At 47.2% G+C, this 26,686-nt stretch overlaps 1 protein-coding gene across 2 annotated transcripts in view; it reads right to left on the bottom strand.

Annotated features, from left to right (window-relative positions):
• Nucleotides 1-26,686, bottom strand: part of PANK1 (pantothenate kinase 1) — a 104,529-nt gene that overhangs the window by 41,645 nt on the left and 36,198 nt on the right. For both annotated transcript variants that reach the window (XM_075348744.1, XM_075348745.1), the window contains exon 2: nucleotides 11,715-12,067. In XM_075348744.1, the coding sequence (XP_075204859.1) occupies nucleotides 11,715-12,067 (353 nt within the window). The remainder of the gene's footprint in view (nucleotides 1-11,714; nucleotides 12,068-26,686) is intronic.

The raw sequence follows: 26,686 nt of genomic DNA on the forward strand, positions 1-26,686 counted from the left end.
TCAGGGGTATCCAGGTTGAGAGCAGTCTCAGGATTAGACTCCTGATCACCTAGCTCTGTCTCATCATACAGAGAATCTTCTCGCTGAGACCCTGACCAGCGTGATGACGCCGAGGGTCTCTCCCAGCGAGCTCGCTTAGGCTGCCTGGGACTGTCGTCCGAGTCAGAGCCTTCAGCCTGTGATATGCCTGGGACCCCCTTGGAGCACGGATTAGTTCCAACTGAGGGGGACCGGGGAACATTGAATCAGCAGTGCCCATGGTCTGAGTGACCGGCCTGGACTGCAAAGTTTCTAGAATTTTTGTCATAGTCACAGACATCTTATCAGCAAAAACTGCAAACTCTGTCCCCGTCACCGGGGCAGGGTTCACAGGCGTCTCTGCCTGGGCCACTACTAGCATAGACTCCGGCTGACGAAGTGGCACAGGGACCGAACATTGCACACAATGGGGGTCAGTGGAACCTGCCGGTAGATCAGCCCCACATGCGGTACAGGCAGCATATAAAGCCTGTGCCTTGGCACCCTTGCTTTTTGCGGATGACATGCTGTTGTCTCCTCAGAGCAATATAGGGGTATAAGCCAAGAAGCGACCGTACAGTGCAATATATAGGTACAGACAAAAGTACACAAAACAACACTGTGGCACTAGTGGGGTCAGCACCTAGGTGCTGCTTACCGCCCGCTTAACAGCGGGTGTGTGGTCGCCAGAATCCCCTGTCTGGGTCTCCCAGGGCTATGTCCGTTCTCCAGCTCAGACTGCGTGCAGGAATGGCTGCCGGCGTCCTGTGAAGAGGGGCGGGCCGTGGGCGTGCTGCAGACAAAGAGCGGGAAACTGGCGTCCCACTGTGCCCAGTGAGAGGGCTGGAGTATGTAAATAAGACTCCAGCCCTCGGCGCTGACTATTGTACAGCGTCTCTCCCCTTCCCTGACTGACAGGGCTGGGGGCGGGAACGAAACGTAACTAGGCCGCAGAAGCCGGGGACTAGATTTATAAGCGCTGCCGTCGTAAAAGCACGGTCGGCGCGAAGTCCCCGGCGCACCACAAGTCGCAGCCGCGCCGCAGTCTCCGTGGCGGCCGGCGCGGTAGTTCCCCACACATAAACTCACTCAGCTAAGCTGCAGTGAGTATAACCCAAGCGCGCAGAGCTACTGTCCCCGGCGCACTAGAACACCCAGCAACGCTGGAGTGTGTCTGTGCCTGTCTGTACGGGGACACAGAGTACCTGAATGTTGCAGGGCCTTGTCCCTGACGGTACCCAGCTCCGTATCCAGCAGGATCTCCGGGTCTGTGGATGGAGCCCGGCCTCAGAGTCTGGAGGCCGGTAAGATCCCACTTCACCAGAGCCCTCCGGGGGATGGGGAAGGAAAAACAGCATGTGGGCTCCAGCCTCCGTACCCGCAATGGGTACCTCAACCTTAACAAACACCGCCAACAAGAGTGGGGTGAGAAGGGAGCATGCTGGGGGCCCTTTGCATGGGCCCTCTTTTCTTCCATCCGATATAGTCAGCAGCTACTGCTGACTAAACAGTGGAGCTATGCGTGGATGTCTGACCTCCTTCGCACAAAGCTTGAAAAACTGAGCAGCCCGTGATCCCACGGGGGGTGTATAGCCAGAAGGGGAGGGGCCTTACACTTTTTAGTGTAATGCTTTGTGTGGCCTCCGGAGGCAGTAGCTATACACCCAATCGTCTGGGTCTCCCAATGGAGCGCCGAAGAAATACATTTAAAGTTGTGGGTGTAACGTGAATAAATGTGAGAAAGTTCACAGGGTATGAATACTTTGTCAAGGCACATTTCTCTGACATACTTCTTATTGAAACTGGAACAAGAGGGAAATTTGTGGAATTATACAAATTACAGCATCAATATGTTAAGGACATGCAAATGATGAAAAAAAATAGAAACTAAGGTCCCAATTCATACATGTTTCATGCCAGAATTCTGGTTAAAGAACTTTGAAAAAAAATGTAGGCACAACTCCAAATTTTATTACTTTTGGTGTTTTCTCCCAACTATGAAAAAATGGACCGAGCTGGCCTAATTCATAACGTACTGTGGTGTTCCCTACACAAGAAATCTAACTCCACTACCTGATTGGAGTGACATTTGTGGTGTAATGCAGATGAGCACATCACCCGTCAGACACTAAAGATTCATGACGAGGTGAACAGCTCTTCACAAATCAGGAGCGTCTTGACTCCAGAATGCCCCTCATCAATACATCTTGATTTATTCAGTATAAAGTATGAACACCACACACAAAAATCCCCGCACTTACATGGCTTGGCTGCTATCAATGAGTTTTTAATGGTTGTGTGAGGAATGTTCTGACATGCTGAATGCACTTGGTCAATCAAATCATCAAGATCCGCTGCTGGCAGCTCCCATTGCTGACCAATGAAGTCCCAGATATGCTTAATGGGAGACAAGTCAAGCCCAGAGACGCTGCAGGACATGGGCGCACGTGTGGACCATGAAAGCCGCTCATAATAGTATGAGCAACATAAGGGGTACTTTGCACGTTGCGACATCGCTACTGCGATATCGTCGGGGTCAAATCGAAAGTGACGCACATCCGGCAACGGTAACGACGTCGCAACGTGTTAAGCCTAGATGCGCCGATAAACGATCGCAAAAGTGACGTAAATCGGTGATCTGTGTAGTGTTGGACATTTTCATAATGTCACACCAATAGGAGATACGATGTTGTTCCTCGTTCCTGCTGCAGCAGACATCACTGTGTGTGAAGGCGCAGGAGCGAGGAACATCTCCTTACCTGCCTCCACCGGCTATGCGGAAGGAAGGAGGTGGGCGGGATGTTTACGTCCCGCTCATCTTCGCCCCTCCGCTTCTATTGGATGGCTGCCATGTGACGTCGCTGTGACGCCACACGACCCGCCCCCTTAGGAAGGAGGCGGGTCGCCAGCCAGAGAGACGTCGCAGGGCAGGTAAGTGCGTGTGTAGCCGTCGTAGCGATAATGTTCGCTACGGCAGCTATCACAACATATCGCATGTGCGACGGGGGCGGGTACTATCGCGCTTGGCATCGCTATCATCGGCTAGCGATGTCGCAGCGTGCAAAGTACCCATAAGTTTTATGGTGTTAGCATGTTGAAAAACAGCTTCTGTAACATAATAGGGAATCAATTCATGTGATTTTCATGAATCCATGAACTTTTCATTCTTGGTGTTTCAATTTCAATGGTAAGTGGTGTATAAAAGGTCATGGATGCACACATTTATGGTCCCCTTGTGTTTGCTTGTTACTTCCCACACTCTAAAGCAATGCTAATACATATATTGATACATACTGTACATTGTACATTTATAGCCACTGTAAGATCTTAAATTCATATGCCACAATGTAGACATTTTTAATTGAGGTCTTAAATGATGGGTCTTATTTATTGGGAGTTTGATTTCTATGCGGGGTACTCCATGTAACCAAAAAAAAAAAAAAAAAGGTACAAGCTGCTCCTGGCCTTGGTCTTCAATAAATAATGAAATACTGATCAAAAATACTGCTGTTTAAATGAGGCCTTGGTTTCAAGTCCAGGGAAGGATAAGAGTATGATGAGTGATCATCAGGTTTATTATACAGGCTGTGTACATCAGTGTAAATTCTGAGTGGTAGTTACACGACAAGCATTGCCCGCAGACACCTCCACACACTGCATTCACATTTCCATTGGAAATTCCGTCACAGATTCTGTTTGTATTCTTGGGGATCCAGCAGAGCTACAAAACAGATGTAATCAGCCATACACACTAGGTGGATGATAGCTGAATGAAGCTTTTGACCATCGTTTGGCAGTTAGCCATCTCAGCCGACTCTTCCATACATAGGAGCACTCATTGGGCCAAGTGCTCGTGTTCTCGATGAGAAAGCCATTGCTAGACATCTCTACCACCAGCTTATTTCTGAGAGAACAAAATGATCCACAGTCCGACATCGGACATGTCCAATCAACATCTCCCATGAAGCCCCCAGACACATCACACGGACATTTGAACACATCAATGTCGGCAGGTTTGACCAGCTTCAAGTCTAATGTGTATGGGGGCCTTTAATCTCACCATAAAAGGGTCAGAATATTTTACAGGCATACTATTTATGGGGCATTTCATGATTAGGTTATCAAACCTTTTTTGATTGATGTGGGTGTGTTGCGTGAAATTTAGGTGTAGGGGCTCTGTTATAAGCAGCAAGACCCTTTAACTTTTGAGAACTCTAATTATATGTTATCTCATTTTGTCATCTGTACAGTCACAATCTATTGATTGTAGGTAGTTACGGCCATCATCTCTGTATTATATATCACCTGTTATTATAAGGCCATGTTCACATGACAGTATATTCGATCCAACAGCTGTCCAACAGCAACACCGGAATCACAGGGACAGCGCGAGGACCAATAACTCAATGGTGATGTTCAGATTACTTTGTTTTATTTTTAGGTGGAACGAATTGACATGCCAAGTGCTCTTTGATAACGGACAGGTTTTCCTCTTGAGGCTCCTATGTAAGGGCTCATATGAATGAAAGTCTGCCTTGTGATATCGAAGGAATCCACTAAACAAAATTCTGACAGGATCCGCTGGAGTGAGGGGTGTCCATGAATGGCGATACTATTGGGATGCTTGTGAGGAGAGGACCTGTTCTGGTATAACTTGAGGAACCTGGGAGATTCTCATTTGAGGACTATTGTGATATTGGGACTATATTTCTGCGAGGAGAGTAACTTATGGTGGTGATAGATAAGTAACATTTGATATATAAAGAATCCTCTAACTGAAGTTGGGGATGATCAATATGGATACTTGTGTTCCTACAAGGTGCCCCTATTAGGGGATAGTCCATTGCTAGAAGAAAAGGAATCCATCACTTAGAATGAAAACTTTACTTCAGAAGGATCCAAAACACCAGCTATATGTAGGACATATGAAATAGGAGATATGTTAGCCACCCCTGATGAACCATTATGTCAAGGGAGAAACGCGTTGAGTATTCCACCTATGACTTATGTCGTACTATATGTATCGAGTGTTATGTCTATGACTTATATCATACTATGTATCACTTTGCTTCTTTGTAACAACTGGTGTGTGACGGTGAACGATGGGGATTTTGCAGTCTCAACGTACATAGTATTGCCTTTACCATTCTTATGTACAGATATAAAGTATATGGATTTAGTGTATTATCTACTCCTGCTTTATCTCCCAATTTATATAACACTATAGGGATTTTTTAGCGATAGCCTACGTGGAATGGGGGCACTGTTTACAGTAGAGTGTTCTACTCCGTAGTTAGGTAGGGTGAAGGCAAGGGATAAGGTTTCCTTTATCTGGTCACATATTTTCAGTTTGGCCTTCATAGGTTGGTGTTGTTTCGATCTTTTGATCTTCTGTAAGACATATGCTGTAATAAATAGTTTTAAATTGATATTGGGTATTATTGTATTTTCTGAAACGAATGTTTGCGTCTGAAAATAAAAAATCAACATGCAGTCTCTCAGATTTCGGATGAGACTCGCCCATTTAAGGCCCCTTTCACACATCAGTTTTTTGCCATCAGTCACAATCCGTTTTCTCGACGGATCTGTCGCAGATTGTGGCTAAACTGATGCAACGGATCCATTTATCGATGGATCCAACTAGCATGACGACGGATCCTACGCCCATAGGCTTCCACTCTACCAGACAATGGACGTCGACGGATCCGTCGCTATCAGTTTTTTCGACATAGACAAAAAAACGTTCCTGTGGACGTCGTCTTTGTCCGACGGACAAACATTTTTCGACAGATCCATTGAGCCATCCGTCGCTAATGCAAGTCAATAAGAAAAAAATGGAGCCAGCGGCATCAGTCGCCGGATCAGTTTTTTTCAAAATTCGACGGATTGTGACTGATGGCAAAAAACTGACGTGTGAAAGGGGCCTAAAGGTGGCTTTACACGCTACGAGATCGCTAAAGTGATCTCGTTGGGGATATGGAATTTGTGACGCACATCCGGCCGCGTTAGCGATGTCGTTGCGTGTGACACCTATTAGCGATTTTGAATCGTCGCAAAAACGTTCAAAATCGCTAAATCGGTGACATGTCCCCCTATTCCCAATTATCGTTGCTGCTGCAGTAGCGATGTTGTTCCTCATTCCTGCGGCAGCACACATCGCTATGTGTGACACCGCAGGAACGAGGAACCTCTCCTTACCTGTGTCCCGCCAGGAATGAGGAAGGAAGGAGGTTGGCGGGATATTCATCCCGCTCATCTCCGCCCCTCCGCTTTGATTGGGCGGCCACTTAGTGACATCGCTGTGACGCTGAACGAACCGCCCCCTTAGAAAGGAGGCGGTTCGCCAGTCACAGCGACGTCGCAGAGCAGGTATGTGCGTGTGACGCTGCCGTAGCGATAATGTTCGCTACGGCAGCGATCACCACATATCGGCCATACGATGGGGGCGGGTGCTATCACGCTCGACATCGCTAGCATGGGCTAGCGATGTCGCAGCGTGTAAAGCCCGCTTAAGTCTATGGATGCTGAAAAAAAGAAATTGGCTCCCATACTGATTGACTGTATATCACATAATGTTTATGGATACATTGTAATTAGGAACATGAACTGCTTTTGATCTTGTACCTTTTTTCCACTGCTGGTATATAAGAACAAACGACACCATTCAGACTGCATACAGAGGACACACCGGGTTAAAGCTTGACTTTTTCTGGACGAAAACTGGTCTTTTTTTTTTTTTTAATACCCTCGTGTGAACTTAGACTACCCAACATATATATTAACAGTGAGCTTGGCAAAAGTGGGTTCCAAATTCCTCTGACACCGTTTGCCAGAATCAGTAAACTGGAATGTAAACTGCTGAATCCTATGATGGGAGATGTCTGGGTCCAAATCAAACCTTCAAATCACATGTTACAGATAGGAATCCAGGCTTGGTGCTTGTACTTTAGGGCAGCAAAATGGGAAGTGCCACTAGATTTCTAAATCAGCAGATCGTAGAGAGCATCTCTCCTGAATAGCTTGGCATGTGATGTGGATGCAAATGGTGAAACCTACAACTGTCCTCGGTTACAAAAGTGTGCCCGATGTACCAATATGGCGGGTTTGTCTGTACACAAGCAGTCAGATATGTGATGTTTTCACTTACTTTGCCCTTTGATTTCTGTCTGTCGCTGCCTGTTATCTAAAGTCAAGGACTGTACAAGTAGTGAGAGTGTAAACTGAGGTGTGACATTTATCTGGAATAAGAGGCCTGATTATTACACGAGACTGAATGTCCCAGACACAAGATCTGTACACTATATACCGGTACATCCCCACACCTGTCTGTCCAATATTGCATTTTATCATCGAAAAAAATGCCTGATTTTAAAAATGTACTTGCTAGTAGCCATGGTTGGGCAGCTGGATAACCAGAGGTTGACCATCAGAGGTGGTCCTGCTGGATTTCCGTTTTTTTGAAGACCATTTTCTTTAGATGGAGATCCATTTTAGTGTTAAAGGGAACCTGTCATCGGAAATTTAGCTTGAAGCCTAAAAGTTTCCCCCTCTGCAGCTCCTGGGCTGCATTCTAGCAAGGTTCCTGTTGTTTATGTGCCCCCTTTCTGACCAAAATAAAGACTTTATAAAGTGGTACCTTTTTGTATTCAAATCTTGATAATGGTACATGGGGGAGGGCTGTCTGGTGTCCGTTATTCTGCCTCCTGTCGCTTTAGGCCGTCCCCCATCGCTCCATTCCATACTTCAGGACGCCGCCCACTGCGCCCGAGGTGCCGCGCACGCGAGGACCGCTGGTCACGTGTGTCGTAGGCACGAGACTATGGGCGGCGCTGTGATTGCATCGCAAGTGCCCGCCCATCATCTCGTGCCCGCCCTTTCCCCTCTGCCTCCAGCGTTCTGCGCAGAACGTTCCAACGTCGGGTCATCTGGCCAGCACTTGCGCAGAACACTGGAGGCAGAGGGGAGAGCATGGCCACGAGATGATGGGCGGGCACTTGCGATGCAATCACAGCACCGCCCATAACCTCGTGCCTGCGCACAAGTCACCAGCGGTCCTCGCGTGCGCGGCACCTCAGGCGCAGTGGGCGGCGTCCTGAAGTATGGAATGGAGCGATGGGGACGGCCTAAAGCGACAGGAGGCAGAATAATGGCCACCAGAGAGCCCGCCCCCGTGTACCATTATCAAGATTTGAATACAAAAAGGTACCACTTTATAAAGTCTTTATTTTGGTCAGAAAGGGGGCACATAAACAACAGGAACATTGCTAGAATGCAGCCCAGGAGCTGCAGAGGGGGAAACTTTTAAATTTCAAGCTAAATTTCTAATGACAGGTTCCATATAAGTTTTAAAGAACACTTTTAATGCCTCAGAAATGTACGGGCCTTCATAGCTTCCCCCAACTATAACTGCTGATTACCAGGTGATGGGTAAAAGGTTCCCATACACATTAGATAAAAGTTAACCAAACCTGACAAATACTTAGATGCCTCCGGATATTAGAGAAGTATCCGGTAGTTGGAATTTCAATATTTTCAAAGGACATACTGTATGTCACTGCCAGAGCTGTTTGGCAACAGCTTCCCCCTCTCTCCCAAATAAAAACAGATGAGCGCTTGGCGTGCCCATATGTGTGAGGGAATCAGGAGAGGTGAGCAACTCCTTTAGGCCCGTTTCAGTATCAGTGATTCTGGTACGTTTCTGCTTTTTTTTCTACGTACCAGAATCACTGCCATATGCAGACACATTATAATCAATGGGTCTGCTCACACATCAGTGATTTTTCACTGACCGTGTCTCCGTGCGGCGTACATGCATGTCCGTGATTGCCACACGGAGACATGTCCGTTTTTTTCTGGCATCACTGATGTCCCACACACGTGCCAGAAAAAAACGTGCATTTAAAATATTAAACATTTTTACTCACCCAGCTCCAGCGACGCTCTGTGTTGCCTGCTGCTTCTGAGCCGGCTCATTAATGTCGTGCATATTCATGAATGCACGACACAGCCGACCCGGAAGCAGCTGCTGCGGGGGTCAGCACCGGCTGGATGCTGCACCGCGTGGGCGTTCAGCACCAAGGAGAGCGGGAGCGCGCACAGGTGAGTTGATCTCTATGTGCAATCGTGGACCGCGGAGAACAGAGCCTGGATTGCACATAGACAACCCACGTGTGCCGTGAATCATGGAACACGGAGGGACATGTGCGTGTTTTACACGTCAGTGAAGAACGTCTGTGTTTTTCACTGACGTGTGAAACCGGCCTTACAAACAGTTGGCCAAAAGCCGTCATCAACTTAGGAGAAGTTGGCCCACAGGTGATCAATTGATCACCGCGATGGCTCTTGTGCCTCATGAAAAACTCCTGTAAACTAGAGCAATTTTTTTTTTTTTTTTTTAGCTTGGTCCTAACTAGGAGAGATTGCATTAGAAATCTAAGCTAAGGGTATTGTGTAAGTAAAATAATTTCCTGATCTTAGAGGATCAAATGCTGACCATAACAGATTTAGAAACTCTACTTGAACTCCTGAGTACACAGTGATCATAACCCTGACCACCTTGCATGGGAAATAAGTGGTATTTTTCATTTTGCTAGTATCAAAGATTTGGATATTTCCTTTCAAGACCAAAATCATGGATGATGGCAATCAATGGAACACACATTTCCTCAAATACTTTGTAAAGCGTGGACACACACCTTTTTCTGGTTTTAAAACTCCCGTCAGATTGAAATAATCCCAAGTACCCACAATAAAACTTAAAGGGGTTCTCCTAGAATGTGATCAAAATAGCTGCTGTCACATATTTCAAGTTGCAACCTCCCTAGTCACTTATCAGTACAAGTTGCCGCCAGAGAAAACACTGCTTGAGACGTAAGTTAATTAAAAATAAATAAAAATCTCGTTGGCTGATTGAGTAGAAAGGGCATTTTTTTCCTGCTTTAGTCCTGCTATATGTTCATTTGTATATTTGTTCTGCTCAGTAAAGGCCCTGTCACACGCAGAGATAAATCATTGGCAGATCTGTGGTTGCAGTGAAATCAAGGACATATTGTTCCATTTGTACACAGCCACAAACCTGGCACTGATTGTCCACAATTTCACTGCAACCACAGATCTACCACAGATCTACCACAGATCTACCACAGATCTACCACAGATCTACCACAGATCTACCACAGATCTACCACAGATCTACCACAGATCTACCACAGATCTACCACAGATCTGCCACAGATCTGCCACAGATCTGCCACAGATCTGCCACAGATCTGCCACAGATCTGCCACAGATCTGCCACAGATCTGCCACAGATCTGTCACAGATCTGCCACAGATCTGCCACAGATCTGCCACAGATCTGCCACAGATCTGCCACAGATCTACCACAGATCTACCACAGATTTATCTCTGTGTGTGACAGGGCCTTTAGTCTGAGAGCTTTACAGCAAGGCACGAAGACTGCGGAGCACAGAGCAAGACTGAAGCAGGTGGGGAAAAAAAAGTCTGTTCTGCTCAGTCAGATATCTCCTGCTCAAGGGATATTTTTTTTCTCTTGTGGATCAGTTATGTTTGTTCATGATGCTGCTCCTGAATCTGACAGTCTAGAAACATAACAAGCAGTGTTTCATCAGGCTGCAACCCGTTCTGAGAAGTGACCAGGATGGGATGCAGCTTGAACTATGTGATGGGGGCCATTCTGATTATTCCTGGAGAATCCCTTCGAAGACGTATAACATTCTAAGGCATTTATGGGTTATCAGCAGTAAAGTGTCAATTCCACTTTCAGTACTTCTATGTATTGGGAAATTGGTGGTACGTTCTTCTTCAACAGCACTCGGGAAAGCAAAAGACTATCTATGCATGTGGCTGTCAAATGCATATTATTCAAATTAAATAGATACAAGACATATAGCCTCAAAAAAGCATGGCCACCTCTCCTGTTTACAAGACTATGATACGGGTCCCGTTGTGCCAAAATATGGAGATCACGGACATGGCCACACAGTGTACCAGTAGTACTTACCTTTACCTGTTTTTTCCTAAGTAATTATTCTCTCTGAAATGGAAACTACTTGCAAGCAGCTAAGTGGCACAGACAGGCATACCAGTAACCAGATGGTTGGCATCTGCACTGAATGGTACGGTGGGGTCCTGGGTTCAAATCCCACCAAGGACATAGTCTGCAAAGAGTTTGTATGTTCTCCCCGTGTTTGCGTAGGTTTCCCCGTGTTCTCCGGTTTCCTTCCACACTCCAAAGACATACAGATAGGGACTTAGATTGTGAGCCCCAATGGGGACAGTGTTGCTGATGTATGTAAAGCAATGCGGAAATTGTTAGCGCTATATAAAAATAAAGATTATTATTATTATTATTATTAATGGCATTGTGGGATACACTTGGTCCATGGGCTATAGGTTGTGCATGCCCATTGTAGATTATCCTCCGATTATCCTTCTCTCCTTTAAATGAGTATGTTTGGTTGTCAGATTTTGTGTTTTTATTGATCTCACTATTCTTCTAGGAACAGAGGTTTAACATAGATAACATTACTTTAATAGTTATTTACCCCTTGTCTAGTCAATGTGAGCAAATCATGTTTTAAAAAAAAAAAATGTTTACTTGGATGGTTCTATTAGGATTGGACTTTGAGACCATGTTCTGATCACTGTTGACACAGTGCCCTTTCCCCTACATACCGTCCTGAAGTCTTCTTCAAATTTGTAGGCCCCCCCTCCGGTGGCACAAAGTGTGGTGTGCAGGCTGGAAAAGTTTTTTTCACTCCCCATCTGGATGAAGCGATGCATGGCACATGAAGGGAAGCGGATGAAGTGCAAATTGCCTTTGCGGCCACACATGGTCAAGTTTTTCAGTTCCAGGTGGACATCTCGGATGCCAGTTTTACCGTACGCTGTATTTGAAGTCAAGTATTTTCTAATGCTTTTCAGGTTTTCAACTTCCTCCTGTTCTTCTTCTGCCGTGATATCTTTAGGCTCAAAGTAAACCAGCTTCACCAGTGTTCCCCCAATGTCCATTCCAAACCACGGGAAGGCTGAAAGAAACGGAAAAAATCCAAATATGACAAAAAGGCATACAACTATTATCAGATATTGATATTTGCTGGAGCTGGAATAAGCAAAATGGAATAAGAGAAGATATTTCCTATCTGCTCATTTACATTGCGGAATTCCAGATTTCTCAATGTAGTTTGACGGTTGCAAAATTTTTAGACTGAAACATTCTGAAGTTTAGACATGAAGGTTGTGACAGACAGACAGACAGACAGAAATAGGGGCAATTTGGGGGTAAAGTGTCCATCCATGGTTTAAAAAAAGAGAAAAGGCTAGGCACTGCAAGCCCAGGTGTGTACTCACGAGGCTGTGGTTTTTCCTTGGATCACAGATCTCCAGCCGGTCCCTGTGGTGCTCAGCCAAGGTATAGAAATCCAATATGAGCTTCAAGTAAGAAGGAATGGCGGCAACTCACTGGTGAACGTTAACGGCAATTTTTATTGCACAATCTGCAGCATTGTTACAATGTAACCAGGGAGGGGGGAGTGCAGGGGCGCCGGACGACGGCCGTTTTGCACCGTAGCAGGTGCTTCCACAGGTCCGAATTGCCGTTAACGTTCACCAGTGAGTTGCCGCCATTCCTTCTTACTTGAAGCCCATCCATGGTTTAGTCACGTCAGCAATCTGGGTCTTAACTGGTTCGTAGAGATAATTGTATTTCTCTAGATCAGGGGTGGGGAAACTTTTTACTGCCGGGGGCCATTTGGAATTTCCTACTAACCTTTGGGGGCCGCACAACATTATCAACCTGAAAAATAACCCTGCTATATTTGGTCAAACGATTAATTAACTCACCCCTATTGTGGTGGCCGGAGCTGCTTCTCTTTGGTGCGATTGTGATGTTCGGTGATATTGATCATCTTGTTTCTCACAGCTGCTTTTCCAGGTTTGTCTCTGTCTGGAGATGCTGGGGGCATACACATCACAGGAGGGGCCAGGACGCATAAATTACAGGAGACACTGGGAGTACACATCACAGGAGGGGCTGGGGCATACACATCACAGGAGGGGCTGGGGCATATACATCACAGGAGGGGCTGGGGCATATACATCACAGGAGGGGCTGGGGCATATACATCACAGGAGGGGCTGGGGCATATACATCACAGGAGGGGCTGGGGCATATACATCACAGGAGGGGCTGGGGCATATACATCACAGGAGGGGCTGGGGCATATACATCACAGGAGGAGCTGGGGCATATACATCACAGGAGGGGCTGGGGCATATACATCACAGGAGGGGCTGGGGCATATACATCAGTAGGGGGCATGGACAGCCCTGGCGGTGGCACAGACATGACTGGGGACACGCACAGCACTGGGTGGCAGCACGGACTGCACTGGGTGGCAGCACGCACTGCACTGGGTGGCAGCACTAGGGAGACAGACAGGTCTGGGGGAACATAGACATCAACAGGAGAGCACGGACTGGGGAGCATAGAAAGCAGTGGGAGGGTACAGACAGCAGTAGCGAGTTAAGAGCACTGAGGGGTGGCACAAAGCACTGGGGAGCATGGACAGCATATGGGGGGCACAGGCAGCACTCACCGTGGCATGGACAGCACTGGTGGCAGCATGGACAGCATTAGGTGGTGCGGACAGCACTGGTGGGGGGGCATAGACATCACCCAGGGGGTACTCACTGCACTAGGGGGGGCACGGACAGCAGTGAGGGGTTACACCGCGCTGAGGGGGTACACAGCACTGGGGTGTACACAGCATTAGGTGGTACACACAGCACTAGGGGGTACACACAGCACCTGGGGGTACACAGCACTGGGGGGTACACACTGTACTAGGAGGTACACAGCATGAGGGGGTACACACAGCACGAGGGGGTACACACAGCACGAGGGGGTACACACAGCACGAGGGGGTACACAGCACTAGGGGGTACACAGCACTAGGGGGTACACACAGCATTAAGGGGTACACACAGCATTAGGGGGTACACACAGCATTAGGGGGTACTCACTGTACTAGGGGGTACTCACTGTACTAGGGGGTACTCACTGCACTAGGGGGTACACACTGCACTAGGGGGTACACACTGCACTAGGGGGTACATACGGCATGAGGGGGTACACAGCACTGGGGTGTACACAGCATTAGGTGGTACACACAGCACTAGGGGGTACACACAGCACCTGGGGGTACACAGCACTGGGGGGTACACACTGCACTAGGAGGTACACAGCATGAGGGGGTACACACAGCACGAGGGGGTACACACAGCACGAGGGGGTACACAGCACTAGGGGGTACACAGCACTAGGGGGTACACAGCATTAAGGGGTACACAGAGCATTAGGGGGTACACACAGCATTAGGGGGTACTCACTGTACTAGGGGGTACTCACTGCACTAGGGGGTACACACTGCACTAGGGGGTACACACTGCACTAGGGGGTACATACAGCACGAGGGGGTACACACAGCATTGGGGGGTACATACAGCACGAGGGGGTACACAGCACGAGGGGGTACACACAGCATTGGGGGATACATACAGCACTGGGGGTTCACAGCACGAGGGGGTACACACAGCATTGGGGGGTACATACAGCATTGGGGGGTACACACAGTACGAGGGGGTACACAGCACTGAGCGGGGGGGGCAGCGATGGGTTCAGTACTCGCAGTGAGGGGGAGGGAGAGTCACACACACACAGCACAGTTTCGGGAGGCTGGTAAACCTGCTGCAGCTCTTCTGTGTGACTTTATCGCAGCGTGCTGCTTACCCGCCCACCAGAGCACACAGGCCGGGGATAAGCCTAGAATGTATGGGCTGCAGTCAGGTCCTGGAAGTCAGGATCTGGAGAGAGCCCGTACATTCTAGCATCTACCCACAGGGCATCAGGCAGTGGGATTTAAAGGGCCGGCAGCCGGGAAAAGCGCGGCTGCCACCAAAGCACAATGGTCCCCGGGAATGTGCCCGGGGGCCGCATAAAAAGTCGTCACGGGCCGTATACGGCCCGCGGGCCGGAGGTTCCCCACCCCTGCTCTAGATCTTACTAAAAAGTCTGTGCCTTAAGCCCCCGTCACATTTAACGACTTACCAGCGATCCCGTAAACGATGTGACCTAATAAGGATCGCTGGTAAGTGGCTGGGAGGTCACTGGTGAGATGTCACACAGCCAGATCTTACCAACGACGCAGTAACGATGAGCGACCTGTATAGGAGGTCATTGTTAGGTGTCAAACACAGCGATGCGTCCTGCCCACCAGGACATCACCTTAAAGAAAACGGTCCGGACCCTTCGGCAACGACTAGCGATCTCACAGCAGGGGCCTGATCGCTGGTAGGTGTCACACATAACGAGATCGCTGGCGAGATCAATACTGCGTCAGAAACGGTGACGCAACAACAATCTCGTTAGCGATCTCGTTGTGTGTGACAAGACCTTTTAAGGGTGCTTTACATGCTGCGACATCGCTAGCAATTACTAGCGATGTCGAGCGCGATAGCACCCGCCCCCGTCGCTTGTGCTTCATTTGGTGCTCGCTGCCGTAGCAAACATTATCGCTACGGCAGCATCACACGAACATACCTTGTCAGCGACGTCGCTGTAACCGCCGAACAATCCCTCCCTCAAGGGGGAGGTGCGTTCGGCGTCATAGCGACGTCACTAAGCGGCCGGCCAATAGAAGCGGAGGGGCTGAGATGAGTGGGATGTAACATCCCGCCCACCTCCTTCCTTCCTCATTGCCGGTAGACGCAGGTAAGGAGATGTTCGTCATTCCTGCGGTGTCACACACCGCGATGTGTGATGCCGCAGGAACAACGAACAACATCGTATCTGTGGCAGCAGCGATGTTAAGGAAAGGAGTGACGTGTCAACGTTCACCGTTTTTGAACGATTTTGCGATCGCTGATAGTCGCTCCTTGGTGTCACACGCTGTGATGTCGCTACCGGCGCCGGATGTGAGTCACTAACAACGTGACCCCGACGATATATCGGCAGCAATGTCGCAGCGTGTAAAGCACCCTTTACAGTCAGTAGAGAGAGCCTGCCAGCTGTATTAATAACTGGCTAGAGCATTCACAAAGCCTTATTTTTGAGGGAACCGTGCTGCACAGTTCTCCTCTTCCCTACCCAGCACCTATTTGTATGATCAAGGACAACCGCACAACATTTGTCACAAGAAAGAGAATAGTAACCAAATGCAATCAGAAAAAAACGCTAAATCTTTAAATAGACATACAATTCTTGTTACAGACTAAAAAAAGTATCACAAAAATAAATCAAGGTTTATACCATAACAAATAGAGAAGAAAAAAAAGTGACATCCAAGTATATAATGATCTACTGTGGCTAAACAACATTTTCCAAAAATGAACATGAAGTTTTTAGTTACCATTTTCATTAAAATGTAAAAGCCCAGGTCACAACTTCAACTCTCCAAGAGGGCCCTTAGTCTACTAAAGGGGTGGTTCACCCACATTCATTATTGGCCACAACAATATTATGTTTTATGTTGAGAAACAATGTTTCTCTCAAATACCTTGTGTTGCCAATAGTGCCTGTGAGAGGCGCTATTGCAGTCCGCTCTGCCCCATCACCTGACCCCCAGGCTCCATGACCTTGGGGATCCGGTGAGGTCACGTCAACTTCCTGCTCACCTGACATCACCACTGCCAGCCTCAGTCTCTGTGAGTTACTGGGTTGTGGGCATCACAGCCTAGCATCACAGCCCAGCACCTCCATGCTCACTCGTCCTTCACTGCAGAGCACGCAAGCAGGAGTGATGCTGGGCTGTGATGAGCGATGAAACTTTGCCCTGAGGCACTATTGGCAACACAGGGTATTTGAGAGAAACATTGCTTCCCCACCAGATTTTGCAGTCGCGGGTTGATCCGGACAGTAGATACGATTCCATAGAGTGTCTATTGCTAAGAGGAACATGGTAATTGCTAATATTTATTTCCCCAAGGAACAAAGACCATTTGAGTCACAGTTTTGCAGTAAGGGCTGGGTTTTCCAGGGAATCCTTTATCATTTTGGGTGGAGATTTCTATATACCCTTTAATCTCTCTGTCGACTCTTCGAGGGGCAGGTCATCTATTTCCTTTCTAACGATCCACAGTATTAAGAAGCAACGTGACTTGTGGTGTGTACTCCATCCGGGCCAAAAGGACTTTAGCCATCACTCAGTTATGCACAACACTTAAGGGTACTTTACACACAACGATATCGCTAACGATATATCGTTGGGGTCACGTTGTTCGTGACGCACATCTGGCGCCGTTAGCGATATCGTTGTGTGTGACTAAAAGGAATGACGATCAATGATCGCAAAAACGTCAAAAATCGTTGATCGTTGACACGTCGCTCCTTTTCATAATATCGTTAGTGGTGCATGCCGCTGGTTGTTCCTCGTTTCTGCGGCATCACACATCGCTATGTGTGACACCGCAGGAACGACGAACATCTCCTTACCTGCCTCCACCGGCAATGCGGAAGAGGTGGGCGGCATGTTCCGGCCGCTCATCTCCGTCCCTCCTCTGCTATTGGACGGCCGCTTAGTGACGCCGAACGAACCTCCCCCTTAAAGGAGAGATTGTTCGGTGTCTTCAGCAACGTCACTAAGCAGGTATGTGCGTGTGACGCTGCCGTAGCGATATTGTTCGCTACAGCAGCGATCACCACCATGACGAAACAGCGACGTGGGCGGGTGCTATTGCGCACGACATCGCTAGCGATGTTGCAGCGTGTAAAGCACCCTTTACAGTCGTCTAGACTATATTTTTATATCCCATAATCTATTAGACTGTTCCTCTACAAGTTCTATGGATTCATTCCTGTGGTCTGACCACGCACCACTTTTTGGGGGGTCAATTGAAATATATACCCACATCACCAGGAGTTTTTCTTGGAGACTTAAGGATCATGTCCTACTACATCAATTATGCATTAAAGAGGTTAAGACGTCCATAGCCACAATTGCTTTAAAATATTTTTATTTTCAATAATTAAGAAGGGGAAAGGGGGAGGAGGAATTTGCTATTATTTCATAGTTGAATATGATTTAATACAACGTAGATAACAAAAGACTTCTATATCATATCATAGCCACATTTGTTGCCAATCACAGAGATGATTCCACCAGCCCTACCTTTAAATGGGAAGCGTTGTAATGCATCTTCAGAGGCATTATCATAGCTCATGGATCAAGAATCAAAAAAGGAAAAACCCAAACCTTCTTAAACGGAACCAATCACCAGGATTATCCCATATAAAGTAAAGGCCGTGTCATACTGGCACTAGCATGGTGAGTAAAATCATACCTCAGTTTTCAGATTGGATCTTTGATTGCAGAAAAAAAGCGGTCATAAAAAGTCCAGAAATTGGTGCATACTTTGATTGACATGTACAGCGGAGTGGGCTTTTGTGGGTCGGGGCCTCTGTGTAAATTGATTCTCCTGTGTCCTCCTGGCTTGTCCCTTTTATTTAAATTTTGTGCTGTGCCGCCATTACCGCTGTTGGCGGCGCATGCACATTGCTAGTGTGATCATGTCTTCGTTAAAATGGCGCAGGAGTCACCGTGATCTTCGGCACCATTTTATTGAAAAAACTGTGGAGAAGACCATGACTGTCATCGGCGCATGCGCAGATGAAGAAAAAACTTAAATCTGTGCATGCGCCGATGTCATTCATAATCTCATTGAATTGGGGCCTTCTCCAGATGAGCAGGAGCCAGGAATCAAGTGCAGAGATTGCTGTGATGGGTCAGGGGGCTTATACACTTTGATTGAAATGTTAACAAAGAACCTTATGAGCAATTTAAAAAAAAAATGCTGAGTCACAGTAGATCAATGTATAATATGGGATTTATGATCCATGTTTTTCTTCAATTATGGTTATAGATTAAAGGGAACCTGTCAGGTGCAATGTGCACCCAGGACCATGAGCAGTTCTAGGTGCATATTGCTAATCCCTGCCTAACTGTTCCTGTATCTAGTAGCATAGATAAAGAGATCTGTAGAAAAAGTATTTCTAAAGATCCTCTATGATTTGCTAATGAGTGTGAGGACTAGTTGCAAGGGTGTTAGTTCCTGTGCTCATGCCGCCCTCTTGCTATTTAATGACCATTGCCCAGTGTCATCATCGGCAGTGACGCGCGTACCTGTGTTCGTTGTACCATCTCAGAACGCCGGGCTTAGGGTCAGTGGCCATGATCAGAAGTCCCCGGCATTTCCAGTTAAGTGCACTACACCAATTTGAAGCTGGGACATGTACACCCAGCTTCATAGTGCGCATGACTAGAAGTCCGAGGATCATGCACACTGAGCCGAAATATAGCATCGGACACGGTGGCAGCAGATGTAAGCGCGACCATCCTCTGACTCTGTGCATTCATTAGCATGTTAGCACACCCACAGGGCTACATGCTAAGGGGGCCAACTAGCCAAGGGAACCAACGCCCTTGTGACTAGTCATTGGCCTCATTAGCATATAATGAATGATCTTTAAGGTGGTGTCACACATAGCGACGACGACAACAACGTCGCTGCTAAGTCACAATTTTCTGTGACGTAGCACCGACGTCCCGTCGCTGTTACTGTGTGTGACATCCAGCAATGACCTGGCCCCTGCTGTGAGGTTGCCGTCGTTGCTGAATGTCCTGCCTCATTTTTTGGACGTTACTCTCCCGCTGTGAAGCACACATCGCTGTGTGTGACAGCAAGAGAGCGACGAACTGAAGCAAGCAGGGAGCCGGCGTCTGGCAGCCTGCGGTAAGCTGTAACCATGGTAAACATCGGGTAACCAAGAAGCCCTTTCCTTGGTTACCCGATATTTACCTTAGTTACTAGCACCCCGCTCTCACGCTGCCAGTGCCGGCTCCCTGCTCCCTGCATACGTAGCTGGAGTACACATCAGGTAATTAACCCAATGTGTACTCTGGCTAGGAGTGCAGGAAGAAGGGAGCCGGCACTGGCAGTGTGAGAGCGGGGTGCTAGTAAATATCGGGTAACCAAGAGAAGTGCTTTCCTTGGTTACCCGATATTTACCTTAGTTACGCTTCCACGCGTCGCTACTGGCTGGGGGCTGGTCACTGGTGAGATCTGCCTGTTTGACAGCTCACCAGCGACCATGTAACGACGCAGCAGCGATCCTGATAAGGTCAGATCGCTGGTCGTGATCGCTGCTGCGTCGCTATGTGTGACACCACCCTTAGAAATACTTTCTTTATCTATGCTAGTGTATACAGGAACAGTTAGGCAGGGATTAGCAATATGCACCCAGAACTGCTCGTGGTTTGGGGTGCATATTGCACCTGACAGGTTCCCTTTATGTCAAGGCTCATTTAAATGCCCCCTACTGGCAGACACAGGTATCACACACTGTACTAGGTCTGCACATGGAGACGATCAGGATCTGATTTACACCAAGCAGCATTGTTAGAGGGTAGTGGGGTGTGGAGACTCTGTACACTGTGACATTATTATAGGACTACAAATTACATGAATAAATGACAGCCAAGACACAGAAAACTGCAAGGATTGGATACAGAAAGTATATTGGAATTATCATTAACACACTGTACTAACCTTTATTTACTAAAAGTGGAATACCTGTTTAAGTAATAGACGTCTCCTCACTCATATGATATATTTACAGCATAACAAAAAGTAACAACCTTTGTAGTACAATACAATCAGTCATCTAAGTCAGAGGCATTAACGTACCCGAGAGGATTGTATTCTCTCTTTGGCCGCTATACAAAACTGACCACATGAGAAAAGCCTTGATTGTTGGGAAAGGCGAGAATATGATCTTTATAACATCCTATGAGAGCCAACCAGGGCAAAGCAATGTCGGGCGAGCCCACCCTGCCTGTGCGTGCCCCGCTAACTTGGCAACTAAGACAAAACAGTGGAGTGTTGTGATGTGGCTCTAAATATAGAGGTGACGGTATAATCACCGCATGGAGCTGCGAACTGCTCTCTCTGACACCGATGATATTATGGCTGAATTGTCAGCACGGAGTTTTAAAGGGAATCTATCACCCTTTTGCGTTTTTAGATATTAATACGGGCATAATTTCACTTCTATGCTACCTGTATGCCCCCTGGATGATGGGTCGTTTGGAAAAAAATCCTCTTTTATATCTGTTATCTTCCAGGCTATGGGGTGCGCACTGCCCAGAAGATAAGCCTGCCTCTACTCTTCATTATACAGGATTCCTCCTACTCGTGGCCCTGTGACATCAGGTGCGCGCCTGTAGATTCTGCCTGCCGTCCCTCCCTGCACTGTTCTGCCCTTCTGAGCGCACAGCCTTCAGTTTTGCTGTGTGCATGCGCCGGGGAATCACTGCTGCTTCACAGTGCAGGGCAGAGATAACACGCAGAATGTTGGGTGTGGGATTTCCGGTCGCCCCCCCAGGAACTCTGAAGAGATGGGGAGGAGGAATATTGTATAATGAAGACCGGAGGCCGGCTTATCTTCCAGGCAGCACATGCCCCATAGCCTGGAAGATAGAAGATATAAAAGAGGATTCTTGCCAAATGGCCCATCATTAAGGAGGCATACAGATTCAACTTTATGCCACCTGTATGCCCATATTAATAACTAAAAAATGCAAATAGGTGACAGATTCCCTTTAAAGATACAGCTCAGTAATTACAGAGGTTTGTTAGGTAGTTCTCATATTTTATAAAGTTGATCAACGCCTAAGCATTTGTTCACTCACTGAAAATTTGTTGCCGACGTTTCAGCAACTTTTCACATTTGTCTGTTTCTTGGATGTGCCAATCAGTTTTTTGATATTTATAGTATACTCCCTTCTGACTGAGCCCTTTGTCTACCCCAGCCACGAGTATTTTAATTAGAATTAAATCTGGATCCTACCTGCCCTTTAAATTGTCGGGTTTTAGCCCAGGTAGAGGCATTCAAGGATAGGATCCCAACAACAGGGTACGCCTTGTCGCTGGTTGTTGGGCTCATCACGAATTGGCCAAATTGTGTACCAAGTACCTAATTTTTAACCTAATTTTTATGGCAGTAATGCAGTTCCAAATTTCTTATAGTCAATGTTTACCTAGTGTAATATTTCAGTGTGCAGCTGTATTCGCTTCAATAGTATGGACTAGTTCCTTCAGTTTGCACCTGTTCACATTTGTCTGTTTCTTGGATGTGAAGGCCAGTTTGTTTATTTTTCTAAATATAGAGGTGACGGTATTTTAACTGCATAGAGCTGTGAACTATTCCCTCTATACAAGGATGAAATTATGGCCAAATTGTCAGCACGGAGTGTTAAAGATGCAGCTGAGTATCTACAGAGGTTTATGAAGCAGTTCCGATATTTTTATAAAAGCAACTTACCTTAAAGTCAAAATTTCCTGGGATTTGGTTATGAAAACGTCATGAAAAAACTACAAAGGTGATCTGACCCTAAAGGCTACTTTACACGCTGCGATATTGGTACCGATATCGCTAGCGTGGGTACCCGCCCCCATCTGTTGTGCGACACGGGTAAATCGATGCTCGTGCCGCACAACATCGCCCAGACCCGTCACACATACTTACCTGCCCGGCGACGTCGCTGCGACCGGCGAACCGCCTCCTTTCTAAGGAGACGGTTCGTTCAGCGTCACAGCGACGTCACAGCAGCGTCACTGAACCTCCGCCCAATAGAAGCGGAGGGGCGGAGATGAGCGGTACGTAACATCCCGCCCACCCCCTTCCTTCCGCATAGCGGCCGGGAGGCAGGTAAGGAGAGCTTCCTCGTTCCTGCGGTGTCACACGGAGCGATGTGTGCTGCCGCAGGAACGAGGAACAACTTCGTTACTGCTGCAGTCACGATTTTTGAGAATGGACCCCCATGTCACCGATGAGCGATTTTGCAAGTTTTTGCAACGATGCAAAATCGCTCATAGGTGTCACACGCAACGGCATCGCTAAAGCGACCAGATGTGCGTCACCAATTCCGTGACACTAACGAGTTCGCATTAGCGATGTCGTAGCGTGTAAAGCCCCCTTAGGCCTTTGTTCACACACTGAAAATCTGTTAGATGTTTCAGCAACGGAGGATCCAATTCATACATATGAAAGGTGATATTTCTGTAGCGTATGCATAGATTTCAGCAGGTCCCATACAAACTAATGGGACAAGCGCAGAAATTGCTGCAACGGATTTGGGGAGTGCTGTTTCAATCTTCAGATTTCCAGCAGCCGCAAATAACTGCATGTCAATTATTCCTGCGGATTTCCTGCCTTTCTACTATGGAGATACAGTGGAGGGGAAATCTGCAGGAATAACGCTTGAATTCCGCACGTTTTCTGCAATAATCCCACATGAAATCCACAGCAATGGATAGCTGCGGATTCCGGAGAGCTGCTGCGTGAACCTGCAGAAAAGTCCTCAGGTACTGTATTTCCTCCCATGGGCACAGGGCCTAAAGGTAAAGGAACAATGCAAATTTTTTGGGTTTCACTGTTACATGTGATTTTTTTAGGGTATAAAAGTGAGGGAAGACAGGCAATCCATGGGGCTGGGACAAATTGGTTGAGCATATCAGATTGAAGGCTCCTCTAACAAGAAGGCCGGTTTTACGCGTCCGTATTTAACCAGGACCAGTCATACGCATGGTTATGGTCACATGTGACATCCGTGTTTGCATACGTGTGACACGTACCGGGTAAAACACATGTCTCTGCAAAGAAAAGATGTTCTATATTTACCTATATCCAGCGATGCTGTCTCCGGCTCTGCTGCCTCCCGCTCCTGACCCCCGCTTATTATTTTCATTGATTATTCACTGCCCGAGGATCTGGAAGCTGGAGCATCGCAGGGACAGCGCCGGACAGCACAGCCGAGGACAGCACCGCCGGGGACATCGCCGGTGACAGGTGAGTATACAGCAGTTTGTGCAGTGACATCCAGGGGGTCATCGGAGTTCCCAATGAACTCTCGTGAACCCCTGGAAGTCACCGTCGAGACACTCGCTGTAGCGCAGTTGTCGCAGGGGTGTCATCAGGAGGTCATCAGAGTTCATTGGGAAATCCGATGACCCCCTGGACGTCCCTGCACACACACACTGCTGGCAGGATACTCACCTGTCACTAGCGATGTCCCCAGCGGTGCTGTCCTCGGCGGTGCTGTCTCCAGCGCTGTCCCCGCGATGCCCCTGCTCCCAGCTGCTCACTGCAGTGAATAATCAATGAAAATAATGGGCGGGGGTCAGGAGCGGGAGGCAGCAGAGCCGCGGACAGCATCGCTGGATATAGGGGAATATAGAAAATCTTTTTATTTAAAAACCCGTGTTTTCTCCGGTCCGTGTCACACGGATCACATCAGTGTGCGGTCCGTGTGACACCTATGCTGCCGGAGAACAAACGGACATGTCTGTGTGTGAAAACACGACCGTGTGAATACAGCGTAGAATAACATGGGTACGTGTAACATCCGTGTTAAAAACGGATGTCACACGTACCTAAAACACGGACGTCTGAAACCGGCCTAATACAAAGCCTGAAGCATTAATTGAATTTGTTCTACGCACCTAATATCCTTTCTTCCAGGTCGTCATCAATCACGTGGGGTGAGCAAGCAGGTGGCAACTGAAAGGATGAAATGTGATCTAGGCTCCAGCTGATAGCAATCTGGGGGAAAGGTCTACGGGCTCCAGACCAGAGCGACGTGAACTCTTACTACAGCTCTTCATGGGCTTCCATGGTGGGATTCTGGCTTCTATTTGGGATTATCACACCTGCTTTTTTTACACTAGTTTTGCAGATAGTTACAAAAAAGTATCCAACCCACTAAAAAACACATCATACTGGGATTTATGTTTTAATGCATTTTTGTGCCAAGCAGGTAGCATTCAAAGAGGGCCGGTCACATGCCCAAACAACGTATTTTTGCCCGGTGTAAATACCGCTGTTCTGAATCTGACGTTGGGTTTCTATTCTTTTGGCCTTTCTTCATTCCTGAGATATGATCTAGTCTGTTACCCAAGTGGATGTGGTCCACAATTCTTCTTGAAGTCTTCTTGAAGACCACACCTCCTTGTGTAACAAGACTAGATTTACAACCATGGAAGAGGCGCCATATCTCAGGAACAGAGGACGACGGAACAAAAGACAAAACAAAGCCGAGTTCAGGAGAACAGCGACATTTACACCAGGTGAAGAATGATCATTAATGACAAGTGACAGGACCTCTTTCGACAAAAATGTTCACCATGGAAATCTGCAGAAGTACAGTATTTACAAAAAGCTTCCTTGTGTCTGAACATAGCCTTATGGTTTATTTACACAGATTACAACCTATATAGCCATATTACTAGTTTGAATAGTAAAATGCTCACAAGAGGTTCCCTTTAAATGCTTTCTTAATCCACCAGAAATAAATAACCCTCAGGTCTTTATTTTTAACCCGAAATTATTAGGATCATTACTGATCATGTTTTGTAGTCGGCAAGTCATGTAATTGACGCCGAGACCTGATGTCAGGACGGAATATCATGTGACTAATTAGTGACATCACTGAGCAGTGTGCGCCGGCGCTCCGTGCCTAATGATGGTGCAGCAGAGAACACAAGCCGGCGCGTCATGCCACTCAGCACACGGCACTGGACCCGGCTTGTGTCTGAATCAGCACTTATATTCTGCCCTCTATGCAAAACCTAAATATACAGGTGTGATTATAATTAACTATTTGCTCAATGTGATGCTAAAGCGAGAGCTCCGCGGTCAGAAAGCACCGCCTGCTAGACTCATCTTTGTCTATGGGGAAAGGGTAGAGCAAGCCACAGTGCGACATTATTATTATTATTATTATTTATTATTATAGCGCCATTTATTCCATGGCGCTTTACAAGTGAAAGAGGGTATACGTACAACAATCATTAACAGTACAAGACAGACTGGTATAGGAGGAGAGAGGACCCTGCCCGCGAGGGCTCACAGTCTACAGGGAATGGGTGACATCTGCAAGAAGTCCGCCTATGATGTCAATGATATGGCACTGCACAGTCCTAAAGGGAAAACCTTTCTCCTTGCGGAGACTGACAAACCAATCTGTCTGCCAGTGAGAGTCTTATAGCTGCAATGCTCCTCTGGGAAATATTCAAATTGTCTCTTCAAGGAGGAAGGAGACGAACTCTAGCGCTACCTATTGGAAGTAGAAATCCTAAAAGTCAATAGTGACCCTTTAATGAGCCTTTTCATATGTCTTAGGATTTATGCCAGATCAGAACCTCAATCTGCAGACACGGTGTTTCGGGGTGATTTCCAGATTGTTTGACAGTTTCCGCAAGTAGCAATTTTTTCCCCTTAGACCCCACGATAGCTTCTCATACAGCTAGATCAGATCTCATACTTTGCATTGACATGGGGCAATCACCCCGAAACACCATCTGCAAATTGAGGTTCTGATCTAGCAGAAATCCTAAGTCACATGACAAGGCTTGTTAAAGGGTCACTATTGACTTTTAGAATTGCTACTTCCAATAGGTGGCACTAGAGTTCGTCTCCTTCCTCCCTAAAGAGACAATTTGCACAGTCTTAGTGGCACAGATGACGAGGAAACTAAAATATGGAGAGAACTATTAAGGCTTATTCACATAAAGGTTTTCTGGACAGCACAAGG

The sequence above is a fragment of the Anomaloglossus baeobatrachus genome, chromosome 5 (genome assembly GCF_048569485.1).
Source record: "Anomaloglossus baeobatrachus isolate aAnoBae1 chromosome 5, aAnoBae1.hap1, whole genome shotgun sequence".
In the NCBI taxonomy this organism is placed as follows: Eukaryota; Metazoa; Chordata; class Amphibia; order Anura; family Aromobatidae; genus Anomaloglossus; species Anomaloglossus baeobatrachus.